This window comes from Papilio machaon, chromosome Z (assembly GCF_912999745.1).
Source record: "Papilio machaon chromosome Z, ilPapMach1.1, whole genome shotgun sequence".
NCBI lineage: Eukaryota > Metazoa > Arthropoda > Insecta > Lepidoptera > Papilionidae > Papilio > Papilio machaon.
Window position 1 is genome coordinate 357,873 of NC_060016.1, and position 24,624 is coordinate 382,496.

The following is a 24,624-nucleotide window of genomic DNA, read 5'->3' on the forward strand; positions in this document are numbered from 1 at the left end:
ATAAACAGAAATATGGAGAACTGACCGCCAACCTTCGCTAGTCGGAGAGGCACCTCAAGAAGAAGAAGAAGAAGATGTTAATCTTTAAAAGCGATACTTAGAACAGTTTTATGTAACCTGACTATTTTTTTAGGTGAAGTGTTTTACATTTGAATTTTGACAGTTTGATGTAACGAGCCTAATGTTTTCAGGTGGAATCTGATGGTGCTGGGCCGTCGTCGTCACCGGCGCTGCCGCTCTGTCCCGCCGGCCGGCCGGACGCAGAAGTCGAACCTCTGCTAAATGACGGTAAGAGTATCAAAAACACTACAACGTTCTTTCTCTAAGTTTTTATATATAAATTAGTTAAATTGAGATAGACTGTCTCATTCATTCTGTCCAGCAACAAAGAGAAAATGCAGTTTCGAAACAAGAAATATCGACACACATCCATTTTTGTAATGAATGCGTTGCAACTGCATTTTGATTGAACTTCCGTGGTTCAACGTACGGTGACTAGATTTGGATTGTGAAGCCAAAATTAGTTTGAACCATAAATAAAGTTTCTCTATTTCATGTATACATTCCTGGCTACACTTTTATTATTGTCATCACCATCGTCCATTTTAAAGATAAAAATAATAATAATTCCAAAAGTAAGTAAATAAAGAAATCCTTTTTATAATAATATTGGGAAAATAACACCATTTTGACAACTCTCCGTTAGTTACAAAGGATACGATTCGATGTAATACGTAATAATGCGGAAAAACCAGTTGTGAAGAATTACAAAGATAACGAGACGCGCCGTTTCCTGTGTTATGAGAGGCATGGGTTGGTAAAGATGGCATAGAATATATTATTTCCCTGTAAATATCTGAGTAATCGATACTTTCAATGTTCTGTTATATCGCTTGCTTAACCGCGGTTTTGGTCGATTTTCTGCGTACGTACGTACATTACTTTACGTACATTACTCATTTTTTTCTTTATATTAGGGTAATAATAATTCAATAACAGATAGGACATTTTTTATGAAAACTATTATCATGGCAACCGATATTGTACAGAAGAAATTTTACAAAAATTACTATACTTTAATAGGTGCTCGTTGAATGAGGACAAATTATCGTACACTTCGTTAGCTAAATGAAACAAGTTACTTGAAGATAAAAGATAGTTCACCAAAGGGTTATTTCCGATAAGATACGTTCTACGATGAAATCGGGGCTGAGATTTTTTCCTTGAAACACCTACACTGTGACGTCATTACTTATCGTTTGAATTAATATCGCTACAAGTAGGTCACGTGTTCAATGTTCGGATGGTACATTATTATGTAAATATATTAATTTCTCGCTAACTACCTTTTACTATATTGCAAAAATCAAATATGTTCCTTCCTTTGGTCTAGTCATAGTAAAGTATTATAACATTCTTTAAATAGTCGAAGTTCTTAACAGACAAATTTGACGTTGTACCAATGTTAATTGCTTGGGTAATTGTTAGTTTCCGAGACCAAAACCCTTGTATAAAAATATCGTCATTGTATTTGAACAAACGGATATAACAATGTCTTGACTAGGGATTTTATTCTCAGAAGCCAACGATAAAACTCGCATAAGACTAGAAGGACCAAAATACTATACGATATTGTCTGGTGATGCTTAAATAATAATGAAAATGGCGTCAAAGGGAAGTCCAGCTTTCAAATGTTACAAGCGTTTCAAATCCAGTATTGTCTTACTTCGACTTGGCGAATCTGTATGACGACGTTTTCTGTGAATTTATGATAAGCGAACAATGCCTGTATTAAAATAATGTTTGGTCCAGATAGCACGCGCCGAGCTCAAAGCATTCTAAGGGTCTGTCTACATCTAGCGAATGCGTTGTGAATAGACGTGCTGTTCGCGAACTTCGCAATAACAACGTCACGTATAAAAAACAAAAGAGCGCAAGCCGTGTACAGTAGGGGAGTAGCTTAGGAGTCGCTCGCACTCGCGCTTTTTATTAGAAAGATCCTTATATCGAGTTTATAATAATACAGCAAATATTGAAAAGTAATTTTTTTTCAATTTGTATTGAAGAATATCGAAGCCTTTTAATGAATAAATATCCTAAAACATGACGTATAAAAATAAGAAAATAAAGCAACTCTATCTCACTCTACCTGCATACTGTTTTAATATTGGATAGTTATTACTTCTTCTATCTGTATACTTCAATTTCAATAAGAATATATTTTCCCATTAGAATTATTGAAGAAAAACTTCCACGTATCTCAATTTAATGGTAAATTCTGATATCTGATTCCACGTGCCCCGAATTGCGATTACCTTTTATATTAGCTTCGTATTGAATTGATGAAATTCTTTCGACTACAATTCGAATTTAATTTCCTGCTTGTTCGTTTGTTAGTTTGCAATTTTATTTTAAGACAATATTTAAAAAACGGAATAAAAAACCAGATACCAAAATAATTTTTAGTTATTTGTTATAAAGTACCTACTAGCTTTTTACGCGACTTTGTGTTCGTAAAATTAATAATGGGTAAAAGTATCTCATGTGTTATTCAAGACTATGTTCTATATCTGTACCAAATTTTAATAAGATTTGTTGAACCATTGCGGGGTTAGCGAGTAATTATTTGAATTAAGCTTTTCCCACGAGAACCGTACAGTTTTCCGGAAACATACGTTTTCCTATGTGTTCTTCCAAACTGAGTTCTACATCTGTGCCAAATTTCATCGAGATCCATGCCTCCATTCCGAAGATACCTTCTAACAAACATACATCCATGCAGGAATAAAACTATATTGTGATATTTTTAACTGAAAAAGATTTTACTTATATGTCAGTAACTTATTTCTTGTGTAGAGTATTTATGGAATCTTGCCGCAATCCCATTTGTTAAACATTACTTTAATAACATTTTATTTTTCTGTTTGCTTAACTTTAATTTTCTTTTTTTCCACGTATTACGACAAAAATAGTAAGCTGATCTCTGATCTTAAGATTGTAGAGGCAGCTTATAACAAATTGCTTAAAGTCACAAATTATTCTAAGCGTCAGTTTCCACTGTTGGACCACCTTTATTACATTGTATTGTTATCTCTCTCTTCTCTAAGTGAGTGAGAGGAATGAATATTTTTCTTTGTGTGCCAAAAATCTTCAAAATTTTAAAAATAAAATTTAAAAATTGATATTGACATTAATAGTCAATATTTGATTACAGTTTTGATTTCAGATGTCACTTTAGTATACAATATTCAAATCTCTTCGTCCCCGAATAACCGTATTAAAACGCGAATGCAAATAAAGAGTAGAGTAGAGTTTTAACGTAATAAATTTTACATTTAAAATTTGCATTTCTCTTAAATAAATCAATAACTGTTCATATTTAATTTACTTAGGAAATAAACTTTAAACCAACGTGCCCAATGTCAACATCTTTTTCACATTTTCTTTGAAAAAAAGAAAACACTATGTCAGTGAGAATCCATAAAAAAACTAATGCGTTTAAACATAGAAACAAATACTTCTGCCGCTATAATGAATCCCGCTTTCGTCTGTTGGTTTACTACTTTATTGATATTATATTAATTTAGAAAGTGAGATTACACCTCGGGTACATACATTCATAGATTGGGGGAATATAAACTGAACTAAATAATAAATTAAATCACTTTATCTAGCTGACATTATTTTTACATATGTTAGAAATATACTAAGTTTAAGATTTTTATCTGCGAATATTCATTCAACTATTAGATATAAACTATTGTCTATATCATTGTATTGTTTTTAATAAAGGACTTGGTTTCCAAGTGAATTGACAGCACTGACATCACATTAAGTTTTATCTTTGGAAATAATGTACATATTTCAGTTTATACAAACATCAAAAAAAGGTTGGCAATCTCTAGCAAAAGTTGATATTATAATAAAATGTATCTTTATCAAATAAATATATCTTTTCTAGTGATCGCATCGATTTGATGCGTTTAAATAATCGTTAATGTTTCGTAAGGCAAAGGTGTCTTTGTAACGTGTGAGCGATTTGTGATTTAAATTGAGTGCTATCTGTGGGCTATCTCAGTTATCACCTTTGAGAATAGCTTACAATAGAAACTTCGTGCAGGCGCATCAATAGACGTTCTGTGCGAAACGGAAATCCGGTTATCGTCACGTAACCTTTACCCTTCTGACGTTTTTGTTCCCTGTTTAAATATAAACATTTAGACACTACATATTATAACATCAAATCTTTACAAGGATCACTAGCTGTCGCCCGCGACTCCGTCCGCGCGCAGTTAAAAAAAACTTAATAGGGGTATGAAAAATAGATGTTGGCCGATTCTCAGACCTACTCAATATGCTCACAAAATTTCATGAGAATCGGTCAAGTCGTTTCGGAGGAGTACGAGAACAAACATTGTGACACGAGAATTTTAAAGAAAGAGAATTTTAGATAACCACAATGACACAAATATTTTCAAATTGATGGCAAATTTATTAAGAAAGTTGGAAATTAGCAAACATAGATGCCGAAATAGGCACCTGTTACAGAAAGTTGTATGTTAAATTAGGTGTAAAATATATAAAAACATTTTATTACGTTTAATTCTTTAGAAAAGATGTTATAAACGCCGAAAACTTGGAAATTAAAAAGGTATCAGTGTCGTAAGTTTTTTGAGAAGCAATTTTTCTTGTTTATTCAGGTTACGTCACAGTTTAAAAGTACTTTAGGCTTCCGCTCTTTGTAAGATAAAATGCGATAAAATACGAAGTTAGAAAATTTTATTTGTTACGGTATTTAATATAGAATTGATACGTTGTCATGACGAAGGATGACTTTAATTACAAAATATCTGAATGCGGTAATTTGGTTTGAGCATAACGGTGGTCACTCTTCACTGTCGTGACAGTATCATATCAATATTGTCTTGGAAGAAATTGAGAGGTATCAATCACGTTCGTATCCGTTAACACATGTTAAAACATACAATTGTAATTCACAAGTTGTTAGTGCCCTCTTATGTCTTCTATATTTTTGTACTCTATATACTCAACATGTAATCAACAACGGCAATGTCTGCTTAATGCATTTTAATTGAACCCTGCAAATGACATTAATGACATTCATGTTCCGAAAATTAATGTGCAGGTAAATCGGTATATGAACGTTTTCCTTGTATTTGACGAGATTGCTTTTGACGTGTAATTTCAATACTAACCGTGTATAAATTCGTATAAATATCTCTCGTCGAATTTTACATAACGAATATATAGTTTGATTACGTTTAAGAAATATAAAATACATTTTATTTATTGTTTCACAGCATCCTTTTAAGTAACAAAGATCAAAGTTATCTTCCATTATAACACAAGGTGAAAGGAATTTTTAATAAAGGACCTCATAAATCGGTACATGATGATATAATTATCTTAAATAACCTCTTCTCTTAACCGAAGCGCCTTTGTTGTGAGATAAAGCTATATTAAAATTATTTCTTCTTTTTAGTTCTTTACAGTAATTTTAATGAGGGTTATTAAAAATATTATTTAATGAACAGTCATTATTATTTAAATATATTAAAATACATACTATTAACTTCTTATTTTTTTTACATTACTTAATTAAGAATAATCAATGTGGCTAACAAATGTAAAGAATAATTTAAGAATCATGTTGTGCATTAATAATGAGGTTTTAAATCTCCTTTGATAGCAACAATTCGTATCTGTGAAGATTTAGAAATTGTGCTCTGAATTCAAACAATGTCATACATGAGTACCCTGAAAAGCGAGCCTATCCGAGACGGATATCCGATTACCGCGCTACGAATGGTCACATCAAGTGTAACAACACGTCCGTGTGTCCAATTTTACGTCGACGTGAAAGCGTATACACCTCGATATCTATACCGGTCTCTTTATTATCATGAATGCCTCAAAGATTGAAAAAATACAATATATAAAGTTTATTTAACGATACCCATATTATGCTGCTTATTATGTTTCTAGCGTTTATTACTGTACTACTATAGTTTGACGTTACAGTAAAAGTTTTTCTGTGAAAAACTGCTAGTTTTCAACAGTAATGGATAGATTGTAGAAGTTGTGTTTTGTTTTGGACTTGTGCTGTTCCATGATCAATACTTATACTTGGATTTGTGTGAGAATACTCTGAAAACTTAATAACTTAGTACTATATATATATATATTTTTGTAATTGCTTTGCTTTGACATATAGACTAAATAGATGAATTCTAATAAATTAAACATTTCAAAGACAACAAATAATAAATTAAAGATCTTAACATGGAAGCGTTTAAACAAATGAACATTTTCAAAATGTTGTTTCCAATGTTCTTAATATTGTTGAAGGCAACATTGGGTTTTACACCAACGTTACTTGAATGCGTACATTTAGAATGTTGGCATTTTAATAAAGGCGGACAAACTTTCAGTAATCAGATAAAAAACCAATTTCTTAGACGTGGTTTCACTTCGCGGTACATCATTTTCCATCAAACTCGCTTCCAATCTATATTCTGTTTATTTTATTTAAAAAAAAATCTATTTTCATTTCAATTAAATGTTTTGGATTCATTGTTTATTTTTGTTAAAAATTATGAATGAAGTGTGTCATGAAAATTGTTTATTAAGTTTTTTTTTTGTCAATATTGTAGGTGATTCAAAACATTTGGTGGATGACATTTAAAATACTAAAATTCCAAACTGTTGTGAATAGGGCTCCAACTGGAGCTCCTACAATCAGTGGCAAGATTGTTACCATGCATGCTACTCAAATATTCATAATACCTTCAAATGAACGCATTGTCTCCATTTTGAATTTATGTTTTGTATTTTTTTTTCGCGGATGGATAAGAAGAAGGACAGATGTACCGCGATTGCGGTAATATATGTGTACTAAGCTATCTGCCAACATTTCCCTTAAGAAAACACATTGTGTCGAGAAGCGATAAATGACTGGCGGTGAGTTTATAACACTCATCAACACGCTTGTGCCTACAGATATCAACCATATTTCGTTCGGCTTTTCTCAACGACCAACAGTTGTCTTGTCATCTCAGGTCCTTTTTACATAAGGGAACGCAAATATTCTAAACTAATATTGCATTTTTGCGTCGCTAGTATCGCACGTAACATGAAATCCTCGACGTCAGTCGTCTCTTCGGTCAGTAGAGCCATAGTCAATACGGCTAATAAGAATTTACAAAATGTCAACTGTATAGTTTTGCTCTGCCATATTAAAAATCGAAGCGACTTTTCTTACTACGATCTTGAAAAACATGCTACAAGCGACTGGTTTTGGCGAAGAAAGACCAAAATGTCAGCGAAGCGAGCTTGTATACTAACCTGTATAAATCGTATCTCGTATAGAATCGAATTGCAAAAGACGTTTAGCGACTATAATCGCAGAGTTGAGAAGATTTACGTTGCCTCGTGTACAAAAGGCCTTTAATATATTACCTCCTTTATCAATACTTCAACTTATTTATTTGAATATGTATCTGTACCTACTCTTTTTATACCCAATGTACGTTTAATAAATCCAACAATGGATATGAAGATACTCGATACGTATTATGCGTAATGTGGTCCAACCACTCGTTGTTATCTAAAAGGACAATAGAGGGAAGGGAAGTTTTCTGGCCAACTTTTTCCATCCATCAATTATTTTCGATCTATTAATGTTAACCAAGTCAGTATATATTTTTTTTTTAAATAAAATAACAACGAAACTTAAAAGTGGACCTTAAATAACTAACGCATATACATATACTAAAAATTGATCTTAGTTATTGTGTAAGAGTAGAAAACTTTGTTGAAAAATAAAGCTATTGCCTGTGCTCAGATCTACAAGTGCTACGCTTTTGTAGCAGAAGAAAGAAGCTTCCGCTACGAAGATTTTTAATAAAACGTATGTAGGACTTTAGTGCTTTGCGAACGATTATAGCCGTTTACTTTTAATGTGAAATGGTTAAAAAAACTCGCTGAAAAGACACGTGACATTTTACCACGGCGCGTTTTAAAATGTAAATTGACCACCAGGTACCTATCACGAATATCAAATTTGAAATATCCGATTTTACGTCACGTTTCCATTACGCTTCGCGGACGTTGGTAATCCGATACTAAATGGTTTTTACAAACCTTCGGTGATCGGAATTTTATGTGAACAAAAGGGCATTTCATAAAAATTGTAATGGGTGGTTTTGTATAGGACCTCCATTTTTAACTAGAACGTTTTCAAATCTCCCTAATCTTTCAGATTAAGAGGTTTAAGCTATCTGCACTAAGAGACTGCTTAATTATGACGACTCTGAGTGCGGAAGGAAGACGTTAGAATTATACTTCTTTTTAATTTTTGTGTTTGTTACGACAGAAGCGGGCGCCGAGGGCGCCGGGGCGGACGGTGCCGCCGCTGAAGACGCGGACACCGACGGGGGCTTCTGGGGCCGCTGGCTGCAGTACCTCCCTCCGCCCCTGCGCACTGTGTGCGCCTCACACCGATTTGACAACCTCCATGTAAGTATTTTATTGTTTGCTTGTTTTCTAGGCAGTGTCGTGGCTATTTACTTCGTAACCTCGGCAAAAGGCACTCTTTATTCTTATATTTGATGTTACATTATAATTGGCCGTAAACAGTGACCGGAGAGTAATTGATGTTTCGATTTTGTCCGAACTAATCCCATGTTGATTTTATGAGGTACTCATATTGGTTTAACATTTTTTTTATTCAAATCACTGTTTCAATTTACAAAATTTGACAAATAGACAATTTCTTCATTTTTTTTAACTTCACTAAGTTAAATGCAATTTATGAGATATTTAAATATTATTTTGATATTAGTTATTTTCATTTGAATTACATTTTGCGCCAAATTTTTTTTGCAATTCAATTCGTTGGCGTCAAACGTTTCGCCTTTTTATTAAGGCATCGTAATTTTATATCTATTCAGTAATGTTATCCTTTCAATTTGACTTCATTACTTTTCTTATGTAATAAAACTTCAATTTTATTATATTGAAATATTACTTACCTACTGCATACTTATATGTTACCTAATAATGTTTAGTTTTATCTTTTCTTTTCAATGTTAACTTCTATATCTAATTCCTTTTCGTATGTATCTTCTATAATCTGACATCACTAGCTTTTAACAATACTTTTAATATTGTTTAAACAAATTGTTAAAACTCATAATCAGCCACTGCTTATCTACTGCTGAAAATTTGTTTCCTATCAACCAGTTGTGACAATAACCAACCGAATTTTGAAACCGGTGTGTTAACGCATTGCAGCAATAATTCAAATTAGAATCCAAATATCCCAGAGGCTATCTCTATTCGAAATTGATCCGAAATACAGGTCATTCGACAACTCTTGGATGAATTTCCTTAATTAGTGCAATTGATTTTGAGCCAACGTATGTCACACATTGCATATATGTACTGTGATACTTGATCATACACCTGATAATAATACAATTATTATCTAACTAGATATCAAATTATATGTATATAGATATATGTTTCGAGATACAATACGTTATGAGGTTGTCACTAATTAACATGAAGATTAATGAAATCCTCGTTTGACGAATGTTACCAAAGGTTAATATGATGGATGACAGCTTTTATAGACAGTTGGCAAACAAGATTAGATGGTTGCAGCTTGGTAGCCTAACTTTATGGACTACCTTATAACACGCAATAAGAGTACCAAGCGAAAACATTTTATAAAATATGTGGAAAGCTTGATCACAATGGTGCTTAAGCCTATAAACACGTTGTTGACTTTCAGAACATAATCTCTACTTATTATTGTTGTTACATATTTAATACTATGATTCCACTATAGCTAACGTTATTTCGATAGTAAACTATATTTGAAGAAAGTCTTTGAATTTATTAACTGTGTTTATTTATAATTTCGATAGTTTTTAATAAATGAAAAATGCGATATTACTCGTATTAATAGAGACGTGGCAATATTTCTGTTTTCTTTAAATAAAACGAAAAATAATACGTATATTGCGTTCACTTTCCAATAAATAAAAATAATATTTCCATAAAAAATGTATTAGTTTCATTTCCTTTTACTTGACTAAAATAAAAATCAGAGCAGCTCTTTGTCAAGCTACTTAATGTTGCTTACTTTTTAGCTGAGGCCTTTGAAGACTGTTTTATATTGAGTTTCAGAAAGCGATCAGTTTTTCGCTTTAAAATTTCAAACAAGATTGTAGTCAGCATTTGAAATGAGCGAGTTAAACTGATTAAGGAACATGAGTCGAATCCCAATCGCTATATATCGATGTGTCCGTTTGTTTTATGTCCATAAAACGTAGAGGATACTTTTACATTTTGTTGGATTTTTAATTATTAAGTAACGATAAACATTTTAACGATATAAAAGTAAATGTTAGTGCACATCGGATCTATGTCTTACAGCGTAAATGAAGGTACTAGTTATGTCTCTTTTCACTGAAACACATTAAACTGAAGAGTATGATGTTTCAACATTTGTAGATAGTTCTAGACGTCTCTCTCTGGACATGTCCAATGTTTAGTAAATTTACAGTGCATTCAGTTTGAACTGTAATAAGTACTTTCAACGGCGTTGGCGTTGGACGGGACATATGCTAAGAGAAAACAAAGAGAAATGGACCAAGTTAGTAACGGAATGGTATCTAAGAGATAGAAAAAGAAAGAGAGGTAGGCAAACCAAAAGATGGGAAGATGACTTTAAGAAAATAGCTGGACCGTTATGGATCCGCCTAGCAAGAGACAGGAATACCTGGAAATCTATAGAGGAGGCCTTTGTCGACAGACAAGCTTTACAAAACAAACTACCAGTTGCCGATAATTATAACATTTCAAATACAAGTTAGAAATAAGATAATCAATTTAGTTTTTAGTAAATAGGCATTTAATATTAACTGTAAACAAACTGTAAAGCAAAAAAGGCTATTTTATTTTATTTTATTTATTTATTTAAGTACTTTCAAAGTATACATGTACACATTTCTCACGTAGCCCCAAAGTTTGAACGTGTCTTTCATCGTTTCAAACGATATTAAATGTCTTTGTAGTTGCGAGTTCTTAAGATATAATACCATAATTACATTTACAGTTGGCCATCATCAGTTAAATTACATTTATGATCAACATCAACAATACATACATTTTGTACAAAGTAACAATGAGTTCGAATCAGAATTTATTAATTAATTCTGAAACCGGTTTCGTTTAACTTTTTCATTATGCATGAAATTCAGTTCGCCGGCTTTCAAATTTTTGTTTGTGACTGTTAAACTTTTACGACTTTACGCTTTTTTTATTTTTACGCCTCACTTTCCAGTAAACGAACCATTTACGACAAATAAAAGCAATAATATTTTTATTTAATTTTAATTAAGTGATTGTCTTGTATACAGTGAAATAAAAATAAACTATGATAGAAACTGAAACATACCATTTTCTAAGTAATTTATCAATTTTAATAATGAAACAAAGTATTACTCTTTGTTTATTCAATTTGGTAAGTAATATAAACAAACATCGTCCAATAAGGCTAAAATAATCACCTTTTTGTAGAAAGAATTAATAAAGCGAACGAGAGAGTGAAGGTATGGAAATGGGCGTCCGCTTGACAAAAATGTGTTAAAAAAATGACCTAGTTTACAACCCACGTCTCTCTCAAATTTTGTACGCACACGTATATTTTCAGCGTAGGTAGATGCAACAATTGTGAATTCTTCGAAGCAATCACTCGGCATGTTCAATTTGAAAGCGGCGTCGTATGCACGAACATGTCAGTCATCGGCCAAACATGTTCGTAGAAGGCTACCTAGATTGATACTATCCTCGGCTTTATTCACGAGTGCTATTTAAAAATTAACAATCGATTTAGCAAATCAAATATGCCTATATAGTTGTTAATTTTATCCTCTTTGTTTTTCTTCTTCTCGCTAAAATTACCATTAATTACAATGTCACATATAAATAGAAATCAAAATAATATCCCAAAGCATTTTACTAAAATTTACAAGTGACAAAACTAATTTACACCTAATTAATTAAAGGTTTTTGAACCAAAAACCATCTCGAGTATATCTACATAAGTAACTATGTAATATTTTGTACATTACAATATATAAATGAATACATTAATTGTTAGAATATCGATAATAATTCGAATAACTTGTATTAATAATTAAAATAAAATATATGAATGAAAAACCAACGTATCCTTTGTTCTCCATTTACCTTTCAATGAACCGCAAAGACAAAAGAATCGCTGATAGAGACAGGTTTTTTAATCGTATTTAATATTTATGCATTTGCATGTAATTCGTTGATCAAGTTTAAATCCGCGCTTCGAGCATTACATCCCTTATAATCTCGACATGTGTCGTGTTTTACTTTTCCGTTTTAATTATCCAACTGATTGACATTAATCACATTTGTATCTTTGTCGCAGTGAATGTTAATTTATTCATTTTTGCATCGATACAGCTCTATGAATATTCAGAAGGTGCTTCTGGCGGTGCTCGAGCCAGCAACAGAAAATCTATAAAAGAATCATATTAACCAAAAAGTCAATTTACTGCACTGGAAATTGTAATCAATAGAGAAAAAGCATCTTTTTCTTATAAGAAAAGGATGAAAAGTGGAATGGGATTTGAAGAAAGAGGGGACTCATAGGAAGGGCAAATATTCGCTTTCTGTACGTGTTCTCCATCGATTTAATGTAGGCAACGCATCTGCAATTGTGGATATATATGGACAGCTGTCGCTTCGACATTGCGGCTAATTCAGATGGCCGCTTGCTCGTTTGCCAAATTATAATATTTAAAAAATATTATAAGAGTTTTAAAGAGGGTCTGATAGCTTTAAGCACGAAGTAGGTTAGCAGCCTTATCATGTTTGTTAAAATTTAACAAAATAAACATTTTATCGCACTTTTAGAGCATGCTTGTCATCGCATCAATATAACAAAATGTAAAACGAAGTCCTTATCGAGTGGGTCGCTTTGTCAGTTTCCCTTTCCTTTAGGTAACGTAACAAAACATCCGCGCGGTCGCGGTATATTGTCAACTTGATTTATTGGAGTGACAAGAGACGCGCCTCTACGCGCTCTGCTCTCCGTTTCAATGATATATTAAGAAATCAATATACCAACAAAGTTGTCTCCATTTTGTCACAGTGAAACTCATTGTTTTGAGGCGTCAACTTACGTAAAACAACATTTTTTCTTTTTAAGGTGTTGACACTTAAATGTTCAATTGTTTTATTTTACTTGCAAATAATTATGTATGTGTAATTATTGAAGCGACTATTCATAAGATACCTTCGACGAAATATATCGAGTGCTAAAAAAGCTCAATCTGGGTAAGAATCTAGTTTCTTAGAAAATTTTATGAGAGTAGGAGTGTCGAATTTGGATTTTAATTCAATTCGGAGAACATTAACATGCAGTATAAACGTTATCAATTTATTCCTCCGGAGCATAACGATCTGATTTGAACTGACGTTAACTTCGCGATAACTTGCCGAGTGTACACTACCAAAGAATGAAGTTTGGATTAAAAGCTTAATGAACTTCCGCTGGAAAAGTCTCTTTTCGAATTTTAAAGCTTCAAATGAGCAATTCTTCGATAAAACTCTCAAAGATAACCTATTTAAGTTAATGTTCACTCTTTACTCAAAACATATTATGGTTATAATGAATATCAACGATTGTTACATAAAATCTACCAAAGTACAATATTGTATGACGAATAAAGGGAATATATAACTACTTTAAGATTCCTTATTTTCCTAATACCTCTCCGATAATTGAGGATATCTTTTGAAAATACATGATCTAACAATAAAATATCTATATTCAACTTACAACGTTTAAGTTCAAACTTGTCTGAGCACTTGGCACGTTCTCACCACATTTTCGTGCTGGAATTCTTGCTCACTCACTTTGTCCTTGCACTTTCATGCAAGTTAAAACTTTACTGAAACCACGTCATTTCAAACTTGTAGCTTGTTAACATGAATTTCTCTTGAATTCCTAGAATTATTTGTCGAATTTACTAAACGTCTTGTCTAGCGTCTACAAGTCTAGAAATATTTACCAATACATCTGTTAAGCAAAGGTGAAACAGGTCTTTAGATGTATTTATTTATTCAAATTTGGCTTATATTAAAGACGGTAGTTAAAACTATATTCATCCAATTTTTGAAATTTTGCACAACAAAATTAACAAGTTAAAGTTAATTAACAAGTACACATAGTAAAATTTTTGTTCGGAAGATTGAACTTAAACGATCATTTGAGAGACATTCAACATTCGCAGTGGTATTTCCCAGACATTTCATTTTCTATTGTAAACGAAAGCTGTCTATCAAATAAGCCGCACTAGAAAATACAGTATTTCTGCTGAGCTCAAATTGTTTATTTGGATAAACCCAAATTATTGATATGTTTACTAATTTAAAAATGAATCTCTTGTAATTTGCTATATATACCAGTACATGTATTATGTATGTTTTTGCATTTGCTTTATATCTTTACTCTACAGAAAATACTCGGTATAAATTCACTCTGTTGAACTTTCGAAGCTCCATACATTTTCATAGTACATATTTATAAGAATACAAAAGCAAATTCCGTCTTAGTACACAATACAATACAGTTACTCAGTAAGCTCTTACCAATGTGCTGGTTTGTACGAGCAAATATGAGATGTATAAAATATTGTTCACGTTCTTTAAATAAATTGAATTCTTTAAGGAACGTTTCGTTTGTTTTGTGTCCGATGTTTTATTACAAAAACGTCAGCCATTCGCTGAATTAAAATAGGAGATTTTTGATGTGAAACATCTATAGGATCACTTGTAAACCGAATCGTTGGGTTGGCGACGCTTGCCGTGGCGACGGGTCGCCAAGCTATACTGAGGTATGCATATATATATTTTATGTGTTTAGTTTAATAATATTGAATATTGAATATTATTTTTATTATTATTATTATCATTATTATCATTAATATCATTAATATCTTTAATATAATTAATAACATTAATATAATTAATGTCATTATTATCATTAATTTCATTATTATCATTATTTTCATTAATATCATTAATGTCATTTTTATCATTATTTTCACTATTTTCATTATTATAATTTTTATCATTATTATCATTAATGTCATTTTTATCATTATTATCATTATTATCATTTTTATCATTAATGTCATTTTTATCATTATTATCATTTTTATCATTAATGTCATATTTATCATTATTATCATTTTTATCATTAATGTCATTTTTATCATTTTAATCATTAACGTCATTTTTATAATTGTTATCATTGTCATTTTTATCATTATTATCATTTTTATAATTTTTATCATTAATGTCATTTTTATCATTATTATCATTTTTATCATTTTTATCATTTTTATCATTATTTTCATTATTATCATTTTTATCATTAATGTCATTATTTTCATTATTATCATTTTTATCATTATTATAATTTTTATCATTAATGTCATTTTTATCATTTTTATCCTTAATGTCATTTTTATCATTATTATCATTTTTATAATTTTTATCATTAATGTCATTTTTTATCATTATTATCATTATTTTCATTATTTTCATTTTTATCATTATTATCATTTTTATCATTAATGTCATTTTTATCATTATTATCATTTTTATCATTATTTCCATTATTTTCATTTTTATCATTATTATCATTTTTATCATTTTTATCATTAATGTCATTTTCATCATTAATGTAATTTTTATCACTATTATCATTTTTATCATTATTATCATTTTTATCATTATTTTCATTATTATCATTTTTATCATTAATGTCATTATTTTCATTATTATCATTTTTATCATTATTTTCATTATTATCATTTTTATCATTAATGTAATTTTTATCACTATTATAATTTTTATCATTAATGTCATTTTTATCACTATTATCATTTTTATCATTATTATCATTTTTATCATTAATGTCATTTTTATCAATAATGTCATTTTTATCATTATTATAATTTTTATCATTAATGTCATTTTTATCATTATTATCATTTTTATCATTATTTTCATTATTTTCATTATTATAATTTTTATCATTAATGTCATTTTTATTATTATTATTCTTATTCATTTATTATCTTATTATTTATATAATACATTTTATAAAATAAAAATTAACAAAATATATTATATAAAAAATAGTATACCACCGGCTGCGGAATCCCATTACTCAAACAACCAGTGGTGAGGGCTACAGAGACAGGAACCTCCTAACTATGCGTGCGGTTTCTAAAATAACTGCCTTTTGTATCAGGCCCTTAATCCAACTGTTTAGCGAGAGCTTCTTAAGATGTTGTCATTTTTATAATTATTATCATTATTATTATCCTCATCTTCATCGTCATCGTCATCGTCATCGTCATCGTCATCGTCATCGTCATCGTCATCGTCATCGTCATCGTCATCGTTATCATTATCATTATCATCATTATTATTTCTTTTATATTAATTCTGTCTCCGCCTGGCTGGTTTTTATGTGAAAGATAAAGTAAATAAATAATGGTAAAATATAAACTATATAAATATATTATTATTATTATTATTTATTTAATATTTTATGCATATTACTTGTACACGATGTTTTTTTCTACAACTGTAACTATACAACTTTTTATAATTCTAAATGGCCTGTTATTTTACACACAACCTCATTCCACAGATTATAATCAGATATTATATTTAATTAATTAAGGTTATAAAATGAGTAGCAATTGCCTTTTAGCATATCTCCGTTTCTCAAGACGCATCAAAACCTTAATTACACATGTAAAAACCTAGAAAATATTGATGTGTGATATATACAACTTTTTGGTTTAATGTTTATTATTTTAAATACTGGCCGTGACTAAGGTATACATGTATATATTTTATGAATAGTAGAGTGAACGGTGTAGCTTCTCACTCAGTTCGACGTTGTTGGTTACTACGGTACACATAACCTGCGTTTAAAATTTTAATGTGAAAATTTTTATATTATATTAGGTCCTTACATATGAAATTGGCGTTTTGTATGGGAGGAACAAAAAGTCGAATATTTTTTAATATAATATATTTAATTAATCAAAGTATGAACCATTATTTTCTATGCACTTTTACCATCTCATAGGTAGTTCATTGATCCCTTTACTAAAAAAACCAGTCGGACGGGAATCAATAAAATCTTTGAAGGCGATTTGGACTGCCCCATCGGAGTTGAATTTTTTCCCTTGCAAGAAGTCATCCAAATTTCGAAAAAAATGGTAATCTCTTGGAGCAAGGTCCGGGGAGTACGGAGGATGTCTTAGACTTTCCAATTGAAGCTCTTCTAATTTAGTAGCCGTCTGTTGCGCAGTGTGTGGTCTAGCGTTGTCGTGAAGCAGCAGTGGCGTGGAGCGATTGACCAGCCTAGGTTGTTTAGCCGCTAGCTTTTCCATCATGGTTTGCAATTGCTGACAATAGACATCAGCCGTAATAGTCTGGCCAGATTTGAGAAAACTGTAATGAACAATACCGGCACTAGTCCACCAAACGCTTACAAGTAACTTTTTTGGGGTTAATTTTCGCTTGGGGCAGGATTTGGCTGCCTGGCCAGGATCCAATCATTGCGCTGAGCGCTTCCGATTATCGTAAAGAACCCATTTTTCATCACAGGCAATGATTCGGTTTAAAATACCTTCATTATTGTGCCGGTTTAGTAATGTAACGCAACAGTCGACGCGCGTTTGCCGGTTTGCTTCAGTCAATTCGTGAGGTACCCACCTTTCAAGCTTTTTAATCTTCCCAATTTGCTTCAAGTGAATTAAAACAGTTTTATCACTAACATCGCAGTCTGCAGCTAACTCGGACGCGGTTTGCGATGGATCCGCTTCCACAATAGCCTTCAACTCTTCATTATCAACTTGAGTCTCAGGCCGTCCACGGGGCTTGTTCTGCAGATCGAAATTTCCAGAACGAAAACGTTGGAACCAAAAACGAACTGTGTTTTCTTTTGCAACACGACCGCCATACACATCATTCACCCTTCGAGTCGTTTCCGCAGCACTAGTGCCACGGCGGAACTCGTACTCGTAAATAATGCGATATTTTAAGTTTTCCATTTTGTAAAATGAGTGACGCAAACAGAAAAAAACAGAAGAAAAAAAACAAATGAATGACGGTCATCGAATCACAAATACATGAGTCTATAGCTGTACAAATTTGAATTTGGAATTCCTTACCAAAGAGGAGAAATTCGTGATTAAAGTGGCCAGTACGAAAAACGCCAATTTCATATGTAAGGACCTAATATTTATTAATTAATTATATTAATATTATCTTCAATTAATTATTTTTTATAATTCATGAATGAATGAAGGTATATATATATATATATATACCTATATATATATAGTATATAGTAGTATATATATATATAGTAGTAGTATTTTAATATTATTTAATATTATTAATTATTATTATTATTATTCATTCATTCATTCATTCATTCCTGCATTCATTCATTCCTTCATTCCTTCCTTCATTCATTCATTCATTCATTCAATCATTCCTGCATTCATTTATTCCTTCATTCCTTCCTTCATTCATTCATGCATTCCTTCATTCATTCATTCATTCATTTGTAATTTGTTTATTTCTTTAATATTTTATGCATATTACTTGTACACACACGATGTTTCACATCTGCCAGGCGTCCCGTGACGGCTCACGTTTTTTTTTTTGAGTAATTCTCCTATTTTTTTTTCGATTCTAGTATAAGTTACACATTAAATCCTTATTTAAATTATTTAAGGATTTATTATTTAAATTATTTTATTGACTAAAACAGAACTTTACCTGTTTTGTTTAACCATAACAAAAATCTGTTGTAAATATACTTGGGCAACAAAAAAAATATTGGGTTCAAAATTAAGTTCTTTGAATATTAAGCAATTAAAATTACAATATTAAAAATACCATTTTTGCCGATAGAAGTTAAAATTTTATGAAATATAGAAATAGAAGAAACCAACTCGAGTAGTTGCGAAGAATTTTATACTTTGTGCTGAAAGTTTCAGCAGCCGCAATCTTCTTATTTCTCAAACTTAAAAACTCTACAATTTCTGTTCACATTTACTTTCATTTTGCTTTTTGCGCTTTTATTTATTTTACTAGCTGTCGCTCGCCACTCCGTCCGCGCGGTATAAAAAGAAAAAACATATTAAGTAGCCTATATGTTCTTTCACACATCTACATACATACATACATCTATGCCAACTTTTATCGACATCCGATGAGCCGTTTTGGAAATACCTTCAAACAAATCCATCCACCCATCCAAATATTCGCATTTAATATTTATTTTCATAATTTTGTGAATATGACTCATTGAATTTATCTCATGTAGCTTTTTGCTGTGAAAAAGACGACTGTTAAATATTTATAAGGGTCGCGAGGATCCTCTTGATCACTTTGTAGTTCATTATCTTTTTAATTAGGATAAAAAATAATAGGCCGTTATAAAACTCAGTGAATTATGAATATGGGTTCGAATCCCGCCACATGTAGGTACCAATCGATTTAAAATCTAACATCGAAAAACGTTATTTTCCTTATTTTTCCCCTTTACCCTTTATTTGTTTTTTTTTTAAACCAAATTAACGTTGTTCTGTTATTTAGGAACTTTGTTTATGGGCATTTTTACTTCCAATTCTTTTTATAAATGTCATGCATTCTCTCATCGGTGAGCGCTTTGTGAGCTTAAAGGCCCACAGGCATGCGTTTTGTAGCTTTTGACAATGTTATAAATTCTATGATTGTATTTATAAGAGTCGATTCGTGTTCAGGATACGATTTCTAGAATTAAATCTAGTTAATTTCGGTTTTTTATGATACATGTTACAAGACGCAAATAATAATTGACATTATACAGTAGTAGCATTTCAAGTGTACAAGTCCATTAGAGAATTTAAATTGACTAGTTATTAATAAGCAACTTTACCCTTATAACTCTAGTGAGTTAAAAGGGTAACGTAAAGGGTAAAGTAAGTATTATTTCCATTTAGTAATGGAAATAATACAAATCAAATATCGTTACTCTAAAAGTGAAAGCTTTTTTGAAAGCTGAAAGAAATAATAAATGCTGAAAGTTATTTACTTATTATTTCATTAACTATCAATGCTTAAGGAAGGTATGCAGTAAAGTCTTCTTCTTTCCTATGTTATTGCAATTTATAAATATCGAAGTATCACAAATTCATCATTTTCCTATTTCACTTAAAGGGGGTTTTCAAGAATATAGAGGTGGTAAAGAATGACAGTATCGCAGAAGTATATGATGAACACTATCTTGCGACAAGAGCCTAAAATTTTGTTCTAGTTATAATGTTTAATTACTCATGTTTATTATAAATGATTTTGAACGATTTAACTATAAGTATTTAGTTAATTACTAATTAATTTTAACAATTTCTCCCAAGTAGGGTTGGCGACAGGCAGGCGGCCGGCTGTAAAAATTAAGCCAAAACTTTAAGATTTTTAAAACCCTGTGCGCCGACCCCATGTGAGTGGGATAAGGCCAGGAAGATAAGATGGTGAATTAAAGGGGATTTTAATTTGAAGTACTTTTCTCCGAATAAGCTTGACGAGACCAAAGTATAAATCTTCATTGGAAAATACCTTCAAAAGGAACTACGTTGAAATGTATTACCAAATACACGTTGTTTCGTAAAATATTTTATAAAAATAAGGTCCTTTATTCGAAAAAAATAAATAAAACCGAAATAAAAAGTCGTAGAGCTGCAGACCTGTTTTATTCTTGTTTCGCTTCACTACGTATTATTTTTATATGCAAACTTTGTGGCAAAAGTTGTTTGTATTTTAGTCTTGAATATCGTAGTCTATAAAACTGAAAGTGAAAAGAAACTTTAAGCACAAAGATGAATGAGGTTTATTTATTATTGAAGGAGTAGATGGTGCGATATAATTTCTTAATTAATGTAGGATTTATTTGTCTTTCAGCCTCTCTACGGCCGGAGTTCTGCTGAATTTTTAATGTCGTACTCGATCTCACTTGGTTACTCAAAGTGAATAATATTATTTTCGCGGATGTTCCCACGTCTCACTCACATTGGATTTCATAAATCATTTTTGGGAGCTATAACATGTACCACTCTTTAATACATATTCGATTTTCTTCATTTATAAACAGTTTATAAACTTACAAAACTACAAAGAGTAAATAGCCAATAAATGAAAAGTGGACTGACGAAAAAGCAATTATTGATAAAAACATATCTTATGTGTGTAAAGGCAAACCAGTAGCGACATATAGTTAGTACAACACATTCGCATATTTTTTTCTACACATTGGTAGGTTTAGATGTCAAATTTTGTATTGAAGGTTAAGTTATTATTTAAGACCCGTTGTTAATGGAGCACATTTTCCGGTTGCTTAAATTTATAACCGACAATCCTGGTTCGTTACTCGAAACTCAGTTGCACTTCGAAAGAAACCAAATTTATTTAAAAGACTTTAAATTAAAAAAGACAATGTTAAAGTTAAAGAAAGAAGCTTCGAATGGTTCAATCTGTTACTTACTCATATATCATCTATGTATATATATATATATATATATATATATATATATATATATATATATATATATATATATATATATATATATATATATATATTCGCTGATACACATAAAATTGGGAGACGTAAAAGCGTGTCGGCGCGTGACTAGAAACTTAACAACATTATATCATAATCTTGTATAATGAGGTCGTATAATAGTATTATTTTAATTTGTTCATGTACTTATTAAGTAGGGTAATCCTAATCTAATGGTGAGTTTCCAGAGTGGCCATTCCTGTCAATACTTATTTAATTTGTTTTTTTTTTCAAAGGAAATGGAATAATGAGTATGTTTTTGTTATTTCACACACACGCACTCACACATTATTATTATACGATACAATATTTATTAAAAAATAAGGCGCTAAAAATACAATTTTCCTTTTAATACACATATTATAGTTATATCTTGTTACCTAAATATAACACGACACCAAAATCGATTGAAAGGTTTGCTCGTGGCTTTAAGGGCAGGCCGGGGAGTGACTTAAGGTAGCAACATTTACTTGGCCTCGCTAATTGAGCTGGTATTAAGATGGACGTGTGCGCGTCGGCGCAAATTATCACAGATTTATCTTAAAAGATTCTAGCCTACAATTGTAGATTAACAATCAAAGAAAATCATAGTTTGATTAATATAGTACTATTAAAGCTGCGTACGATATGTTAGTAAATAGAGTTGAAAAAAATTACAAATTAAACTATAACTAAGTAATTAAAAATTATTAAAAAAAACTTATAGGACGTAAACTAGAGCATATAGCCTAAGTCACCCTGGGAAAGTGTAGCTTCCCAACAGTGAAAGATTTTTTTAAATCGATTGAGTAGTCTCGGAGTCTATTCAATTCAAACAATCAAATCTTCCACCTCTATAGTTAATATTAGTGTAGATTACAATAGCAAATAAATATTCAAAAAATATATCTACGAAGAGTAAAGTCATATATTTAACAGAGAATTTTAAGCCAATTCTTAAAAGTAAGGACGGATTTTTACCACGCAATAATCTAATTCTACAGAACGCAGAAGCGTTGGTAAATTTGAAACGGCTCTCTGGAGAGTACGGTTACTTCATAAATACACCTAAAATCTTTCTCAATGTTTTAACATGCTTCAGTAATTACATAATCTTACATTTATTTTACTAAAAAAGAAGTTTCATTTGAAATTTCGTTGCAAACAATAGTTTTATATTCAAGGAATAGGTATTTTAATATGTGAAATATGCACAACGAGAAAAATTTACAAAATAATGGTAACAATTCTAAAAGTCCTACAATTCAAATCCTAATTATTGCTAACTTGTATAAGCATAAAGATATGACTCGCTAGTTAAAGCTTTAAGGCTAGAGTTGTCTGAATTTAGTATTTTGAAATAAAAGAGTTCAAGAGGAACAGGTTCTAATAGGATATGATTTAAATATAATACCACCTTGCGATATTCAATCAGTTAACAATTAATCAGCTTAGTGAAGCATAAACTGCAAATTAGAATTGAGAGATGCAACCGTTACTTTTATTCAACGAACGAAATATTTTGATATAATATCTAGGGCGGAATTTGTTGATACCCGTTTCGGGGAAAGAATTCCAAATACTGGAAATGTATTTACACGAAGGAAATGTTTTTTTATTTGTTTTATAAAGCAAAAATTTTGAACCACAAGGCCTAAGAATCGAACTAAAGATATATTGTGGGTAAATCTGAAAATGGTACTTTTATGGCTTTCATCGAAAGTTTAAATAATGTGGAAGTAATAAAATCATATTAAAATATGTATGGATGGATGGATGTTTGTTTGAAGGAACATATCTCTGGAACGGCTCAAAAGATTTTGATGAAATTTGGCATAGACGTTGAACATAGTCTAGAAGAACATATAGGCTACTAGCATAACAATTAATATACTAAAACGAGCATTTTATTTCCTCTAGATGGTTCTTATTTAGTTAATAAATTACAATATGTATCAGTTTTTCTGTTCGAAATAGAACCAACTGAATAATAAATAATGAAATCAATAAACTGACGTTTTTTGCCACTTAGCCTTGTAATGGGCGCGCCATTTCTCGCTAGACACTTTGATGCAATAAACCTTTAATGCACGCCGAGACCAGATTTCTTTTATGCTAACAATGTCCGTGAAGCTTTTCTTCTTGAATAATAAATAAAGAAGGTAAGTAATTTGTTTCTTATTAGTTTTATTACAAAATCAGTCGTAAATATTTATAATAAGTTATAGTTTTATAAATCACAACGAAATTAAACAATAACAATAACTTGATTATACAAAAAAACCGAGCCAAATAATTATAATAATGAACCTTTTTTTCGCTCTCATAAATAATTATTAATTAATACGCTTTAAGCACACAAATGTGAATATTGCGATATTTTCAAATGACCATATTAAGTAACTATCTGTTTCCATAACTTTAGAGAACTATGTCAGAAGCAATTAATTTAACTAAATAAAATTAATGACATACTCAGTACCTTAGTTCACCCTGACCTACTTCTCTTTATTAAGATGTCTGAGCTTTGAACGCATTTAAGTCCTTAACCCCTCGTCACTTTTTTAGTTAACATTGTTCATGCATTTACTTATATTTCTACATTTACTTCATACAATGATTTATACAATTTAAAAGACTTTCAACATTTTTATTTTCTGTTTAATTATTTTTTTAGTATGCGTTTTTATTCGTACACACCTTTACTTTATTAATTATGCCATATTGTAAAGCATATAAGAATCATATACGTGAAACATTAGCGTTATAAAATAGATTCTCGTAACTCATTTAAACTGTAATTTTTGAATTGTAGCACAAAAACAAACTAGCGGCGTCTACAGTTTTATTTTTCGGTTTACGACTCGCTCGCC

At 30.8% G+C, this 24,624-nt stretch overlaps 1 protein-coding gene across 1 annotated transcript in view; it reads left to right on the forward strand.

The window, feature by feature from the left end:
* The window catches only part of LOC106715905 (adenylate cyclase type 6), a 73,831-nt gene that overhangs the window by 26,449 nt on the left and 22,758 nt on the right, over positions 1-24,624 (forward strand). Inside the window, exons 3-4 of the mRNA XM_014509271.2 lie at positions 192-288; positions 8,396-8,538. Coding sequence (XP_014364757.2) covers positions 192-288; positions 8,396-8,538 — 240 coding nt within the window. The remainder of the gene's footprint in view (positions 1-191; positions 289-8,395; positions 8,539-24,624) is intronic.